General features: G+C 46.4%; 1 protein-coding gene across 1 annotated transcript in view; it reads right to left on the reverse strand.

Annotated features, from left to right (window-relative positions):
- Positions 1-323: 323 nt before the first annotated feature.
- Positions 324-7371, reverse strand: part of LOC308283817 (GTP-binding protein Di-Ras1-like) — a gene marked incomplete at both ends in the record, with an annotated part of 7938 nt that continues 890 nt past the window's right edge. Inside the window, 3 exons of the mRNA XM_080724313.1 lie at positions 324-509; positions 2616-2723; positions 3411-3581. Of these exons, the coding sequence (XP_080580439.1) occupies positions 324-509; positions 2616-2723; positions 3411-3581 (465 nt within the window). The remainder of the gene's footprint in view (positions 510-2615; positions 2724-3410; positions 3582-7371) is intronic.

Consider the following 7371-nt stretch of genomic DNA (forward strand, 5'->3'; position numbering starts at 1 on the left):
ATTCAGAAAAAAAAATACAGTATATCTCAGATTCTCCTAAAAAAATCTTGTTTTTGGTCAAAACCAGCCTTTTTTCTACTAATAACTTCCGGGTGACAGAAATGATGACAGTCTGCTGTGAACGGGAGATGCTGTTTACATAAATTGACACATGGTGTGTTCAGGTTCCCGGCACACATATGGTAAAAACACTGGAAACCCCTGTCAGAGGCTACTGAATTAAGTAATTAATACCGGACAGTGAATGTGTTAAATTGACAGAACACAATGCAGAAGGATTATGAGCGAAATGTCCCTTTGAATCCACCTTTCAGAAGTCTCCCCTACATGAGGCTACATTTGCCCTTCAGTTTGTGCGTTGGTTTCTTCTGCTTCCCTTGGCGCTTGGCGTCGACGTTCAGACTCATGTGTCTCTTCTTGTCCAGGGCCAGAAGCTGCTGGAAAACCTCCTTCACGTTGGAGTTGTTCTTAGCCGAGGTCTCCATGAAGGGACAGCGCCACACCGACGCCTAGGAGGAAACAACAGCAGTGACAGGGTTAGGGTTGGTGTTAGGGTTAGGGTTAGGGTTTGGGTTAGGGTTAGGGTTAGGGTTAGGGTTGGTGTTGTTCTTAGCAGAGGTCTCCATGAAGGGACAGCGCCACACTGACGCCTAGGGAGCAGGAAGCCAGGAGGAAACAACAGCAGTGACAGGAATAAATGAAAGGTAGGGTTTTTCATTTAATTCAAATAACAACACAATGAGTCTGTTACCAGTAAGACTCCCTAATTGGGAGATATGTGACCGTCAGGTTTGCAGAGTGATTTTAGAGCAAAATGTGTAGCAGCAGTGTCCAAAAATGTGTTTGAAAAAATCGTCCTGATGATGGCGCTATATGCGACAGATCCATGTTGAAGACATGAGTGTAGACCAAGTGTGCACCGATTTGCATGATTTTAGGGCAAGATTTGTAGGAGCAGTGTCCAAAAATGTGTTTTGCAAGAATCTGCCTCATGGTGGCGCTAGGGGGGCCATGTGAGAATTGATGGGTTGTGGTTTGGCAGGCAAGGAGTGTGTGTGAAAAATTTGGCATGGATCGGGGCAACGGTTGCGGAGATATGAGAAGGGCAGAAGTGTGACGTGTGACTGACAGACTGACTGACGGACGGACGGACGGACGGACGGACGGACGGACGGACGGACTGACTGACTGACAGCTGGTGGAGGTTTTGATAGTAACTGCGACCTGACGGGCGCAATGATAGTAATAGTTACGAGGTCCATATTTGGACTTCAGCCTTATCCACCCAAACTTTTGGGTGACAGGGTTTTCCTCCAATCAGGATAGAGTGGGGCCTTCATCCAATCATGGTCGAGTGGGGGTGGGCCTTACACGCACCAAGGCCCGCCCCTGCTTGATCATGATTGGAGGAAGGCCCCCACCTGTCACGACATGACAACTGAAACTGACTTACCCTACCTTTAATCTCTAAATTGGTGAGCAGAATAATAATTAAAAAAAAGACAGGCAAGTCCCAAGTCAAGTCCAAGTCCTAAACTTTTAGTTTTGAGTCCCAAACAAGTCCTATAAGCTTGTTGAAAGGAGATTGACGAGAGAATCAAAAGATCTTAAAGTCTCAAGTCACTATAGTTAATAGCGTTGAAGTCAAGGTATTTGACAGCCAGTTGTACCTGTGTCTCTCTCTGCTTCAACGAGACCTGTCGGTTGTACCTGTGTCTCTCCCTGCTTCAATGAGACCTGTCGGTTGTACATGTGTCTCTCCCTGCTTCAGAGAGACCTGTCGGTTGTACCTGTGTCTCTCCCTGCTTCAGTGAGACCTGTCGGTTGTACCTGTGTCTCTCTCTGTTTCAGTGAGACCTGTCGGTTGTACCTGTGTCTCTCCCTGTTTCAGTGAGACCTGTCGGTTGTACCTGTGTCTCTCCCTGCTTCAGTGAGACCTGTCAGTTGTACCTGTGTCTCTCCCTGCTTCAGTGAGACCTGTCAGTTGTACCTGTGTCTCTCCCTGCTTCAGTGAGACCTGTCGGTTGTACCTGTGTCTCTCCCTGCTTCAGTGAGACATGTCGGTTGTACCTGTGTCTCTCCCTGCTTCAGTGAGACCTGTCGGTTGTACCTGTGTCTCTCCCTGCTTCAGTGAGACATGTCAGTTGTACCTGTGTCTCTCCCCAGTGAGACCTGTCGGTTGTACCTGTGTCTCTCCCCGTTTCAGTGAGACCTGTCAGTTGTACCTGTGTCTCTCCCCGTTTCAGTGAGACCTGTCAGTTGTACCTGTGTCTCTCCCTGCTTCAGTGAGACCTGTCGGTTGTACCTGTGTCTCTCCCCGTTTCAGTGAGACCTGTCGGTTGTACCTGTGTCTCTCCCCGTTTCAGTGAGACCTGTCGGTTGTACCTGTGTCTCTCCCCAGTGAGACCTGTCGGTTGTACCTGTGTCTCTCCCTGCTTCAGTGAGACCTGTCAGTTGTACCTGTGTCTCTCCCCAGTGAGACCTGTCGGTTGTACCTGTGTCTCTCCCCGTTTCAGTGAGACCTGTCAGTTGTACCTGTGTCTCTCCCCGTTTCAGTGAGACCTGTCAGTTGTACCTGTGTCTCTCCCTGCCTCAGTGAGACCTGTCGGTTGTACCTGTGTCTCTCCCTGCTTCAGTGAGACCTGTCGGTGAGACGACTCGTCGCTCTTGTTGCCCACGAGCATGATGGGAATGTTGTCTACGCCGCCTTTGATGGTCGCCACCTACAGGCAGAAAGGAGAAAAGCATGTGTTCATTATGAATATATGAACAGATATGTGTATCAGTATCGGCCATCGGCTGTATATATCAATACAGCCGATAGCCGATACTGATACAGATATTTGTACATCGGTATCCTTATCGGCCAAGCATTTCCATATCCGCGTCGCTTGAGGTTATTAGCCTGGCATAGCCAGACAACATCACACTGCGTGGATATAGTCTGGTGCTCATCCAAAAAAGTATTCAGGGGGCGGTTACAAAAACTATTCAAATGTTGGAGAAGCCCTCATTGCGTGCGGCCATCGTCCGCGTGCCACATATTTTTGCCTTGCGAACACGCCGCGAGGCCCCAAATACTAACCGATGAATACTAACTGTAATATGATTGGGTGGAACTCCTGGGCCATCCCACTGGAGCCTGTGATTGGGCCACTAGGAGTAGTCAAGGAAGCTAGGGAGTAGTGGGCCCGTATTCAGATGATAGACAAGCCAGTGGGGCCAATGTGATGGCTCTGTGGGCTGCTGCTACTCAGCACTATAGAGAGAGATCCCTCTTTAGCGCTGCTGCTACTCAAATATTGACCTTTTTCTTTTTTAATGGCCGGCCTGGACCGGCCACGAATGGACGGTTAGGTAGTTGTCCCGCTTTTCCCAATGGCCAGCACGTCCCTGGATTTCAGACAGACCTGTTGGTAGATGGCTTTCAGCTCCTCCAGCGATTGGCTGCTGGTGACGGAGTAGACCAGCACGAAGGCGTGGCCTCTGGTGATTGACAGCTGCTGCATGGCGGGAAACTGGTGACTTCCTGTGGTGTCGGTGATCTGCAACGTGCACACGCTGTTGTCACAGCTGATCACCTGCAGGGTGCGCGCACACACACACACGCACGCACGCACGCACGCACGCACGCACGCACGCACACACACACACAAACAGGTTTTCTACTGGTTCTACAGAGTGAAGACCCTCCCCTGCTGCGGTTGCAGCCAATAGCATTCATTTCACTCATTTCCGTGTTAATTTCTGGGCCACATACAATATAGACAGATTATAAGATTAAAAATTAGGCTTCATTTGCGGTGTGTAGGAACCAATGACATGACTCTGGCCATTCCTTTTACAGTCTCTCTATGCCTGGTCTTGACTTTGCCAGCAAAGAGTTTTAGTCCAAGTTCACTGACTTCATGGCTCGCCATTCTATCATTTCCATGCCATGCCATGCGAGTGTGTGGACCTGGAACTCATCTGTGTCACTTTCACCGCATTATTGTATGCTTTAACTATTGAAAACAATTGCAGATCTAGAAGCTCACAGAGCTTGTAGATCTGCATAATAATTCCAGGTCTAAATGGTCTAGTCTTGGCTTGAGACATGACCTTTGACCTTTGTCATGATCTAAGTGTCTCAATAGAAGAACAGGGCCCATTAAGTTATAATATTGTATTGTGTAGGACAAGGTTCCCCGATAGGCGGCCCGGGGTGCTACTGTCTGGCCCCCACCAACCCCAGTAATAATGGTGGTATAAGAGCAGCAACAACACTAGTATGTCGTCGTTGTCGGGTGGAAAACCCGTATCTCAAAATGTGTACGTTCTTTCGCAAAGTAAAGCTCTGCTTCATCAAACAAGGACGTTGCACAAAAGTAGTGAAAACAGCAGATGTACAAGCACTATCTGCTGTTTTCACTAGTTTAAATAATTTTTTTTAATGATAAATACAAAACAAACGGTTTTGGACATGCAAGATTTTCACCCGACAACGACGATATCTGAACTGTCACTGGAGTAGCGGGAACGCCACCGTCGCCCCCTGCAATGTCGTGACCCTCGGCCCTTGGGGAAAACTAATTGGGGAACCCTGGTGTAGGATGTGCAACATCCTACACAATTACTGGGGACTGATTTCAGTCTTGAGGATTCCATAGGGGGATATTTCTGAGATCAGTGCAGATCCACACACATAAGGGGGAAGTGTTGTTGCGATGGCCACGGCGTGAATGACAAAGTCGTCAAAATGCTACGTGATCTCCAAACTAAAAAGCAGTTATAATTTCAAGATTAGAGGAGTATTTGAATTGTCCAGACTAGCATAGAAAAATCACATTTTGGTGATATATTTGGTGTATGTGACATTTTCAGACCATGTTCTGAAAATGTCTTGGGATTTCTTTTGGCTTCAACCACTTGTGTGTTCACCCAAAAAGAAAAAGGCCACTTTAACCCTGCAAGGCCCAGCGTTGCTTTTTGGCAACATTTTTTAAATCATTTTTTTTTTTAAATGTTATAATTAGTTTTCCTGTTCTTTTTTCACATTAACATCACCATTAAATCCTATTGTTTAGTATTACAATGCCATTGGCCACGATATTTGCATATAAATACCCCCCACAGAGACTGACATTCACACCTCCCAGAGAAGTTGAAATTCCAGCGTCTAGACGAACAACATCTCACTTTTTAACTGAAGCTATTCCTCACTAAAACATATCAAGTAAAATGTCTGTGATATTTTTTTTCGTGATCATTAGAATGTCTAAAACACATGCATATGTTAATATTGTGAAAAATATCCCCAAAATGCAAATTAGAGCATGATTTATGATTTATGATTTATGGCTATAAAACCTTACAAAAACATTATTAATTGTTTTACATTACATTTTCCTGTCATTAGGACTGCTACAACACCATCTGATTTTTATTTTATTTTTTTGGCCAGTAGAAATTAATTCGGGTCTTGCAGGGTCAAGGTTATAGTAATCAGCAGAATAATTAACTGTTTTTAATGGAACCTGTGTTTTTAACCCTGTGATCATGATGAAGGCTGATTGAATGTAAACAACGTCCACTCAGCACTTCTCACTATAGGCTCATGGAGTGCGTTATTAACATGAATTAATAATTAATAATCTATCTATAAATGCGAGAAGTCTCTGTCTGTCTGTGTGTCTGTAATCCGCGTATCTCGAGAACCGTTCGTCCCACCGGCTTCAGATTCGGCACGCGCGTTCCCCGCCGCGGCGCGGAATGCAGTGCCGGGCCTCGACCCGACCCGACGCGCGGTTTTCCCTAACCGGCGCGAAACGTTCGGAATCTCCTTATGCGGGCTGATTGTTGACATCAGGCTGTTCCGGAGGAAATCGGCGCAAGCGCTGACTCATTGTGACATCACTTCATAAAAGGCTCTGACATCACGTACGCCACATGAGTCAACAAAAAATCTCTGTTAGTGTGTATGTCTGTATGTAATCCGCGTATCTCGAGAACCGTTCGTCCCACCGGCACACGCGTTCTCCATATATGGGCATAAAATGAATGCCCGTGTGCGGAGCTGATGTCTGACATCAGAGTTTTCCACAACCGGTACTGTGTGTGCAGAGATCTCCATATATGGGCATAAGTGGACAAAGGCAAACAGATGGTCAAAACGGGTCCTATGACAACAGGTATATTGGGGTTTGCATTAAAGGGTGGGGCATTCATGGGGTTTGCATTAAAGGGTGGGGCATTCATTCCCTATTTCAAATTCGGCACGCGCGTTCCCCACCGCAGCAGGTAGTGCAGTGCTCGGCCTCGACCCAACCCGACACACGATTTTCTGGAACCAGCACGAAAGGTTCGGATTCTGATGTCTGACATCAGGATTTTTCGGAACTGGCACTGTGTCTGCATATATGGGCATAAAATGGATGCAGACAGACAGATACAGATATCTCCATATATGGACATAAATGGACACAGGCAAACAGATGGTCAAAGATCTCCATATATGGGCATAAAGTGGACGCAGACAGACAGATACAGATATCTCCATATATGGGCATAAATGGACACAGGCAAACAGATGGTCAAAACGGGTCCTATGACAACAGGTATAATGGGGTTTGCATTAAGTTTGTCTCCTCCTCCATCTGTTTGTCTGTGTCCCTTTATGCCCATTATGGAGATCTCTGTATCTGTCTGTGCCTCCGACTGTGTTGCAGACACAGTGCCGGTTCCCCCTTTAATGCAAACCCCATTATACCTGTTGTCATAGGACCCGTTTTGACCATCTGTTTGAAAAAGCGACAGAGATCTCATATATGGGCATAGAATGGACGCAGATAAACAGATATCTCCATATATGGCATATATGGGCATACAATGGACGCAGAATCACAAAGATCTCCATATACAGGCATAAAAGGGACACAGACAGACAGATACAGAGATCTCCATATATGGGCATAAAATGGACGCAGATAGACAGATATCTCCATATATGGGCATATATGGGCATAAAATGGACCCAGAACTATAACTGCAGTGATCTCCATATATGGACATAAAATGGACGCCGACAGACAGACAGATACAGATATCTCCATATATGGGCATAAATGGACACAGGCAGACAGATGGTCAAAACGGGTCCTATGAAAACAGGTATAATGGGGTTTGCATTAAAGGGCGGGGCATTCATTCCCTATTTACATTGTTCCGAGTTGGCCAGGTCGCCGACTAGACGCTCGGGCGGCCCAGCTTCTAGTATTATTAACAACACAGCGCCCAGACCTTATCAGCCGTCTCTCCAACAACATGCCATCTGTATCACTAACATTAATAAAGCTATCACTGACACAACAGTAAACACACTGCTGTTCTGAT

Source organism: Nannobrachium achirus, assembly GCF_963921795.1.
Source record: "Nannobrachium achirus genome assembly, chromosome: 1".
Taxonomy (NCBI): Eukaryota; Metazoa; Chordata; class Actinopteri; order Myctophiformes; family Myctophidae; genus Nannobrachium; species Nannobrachium achirus.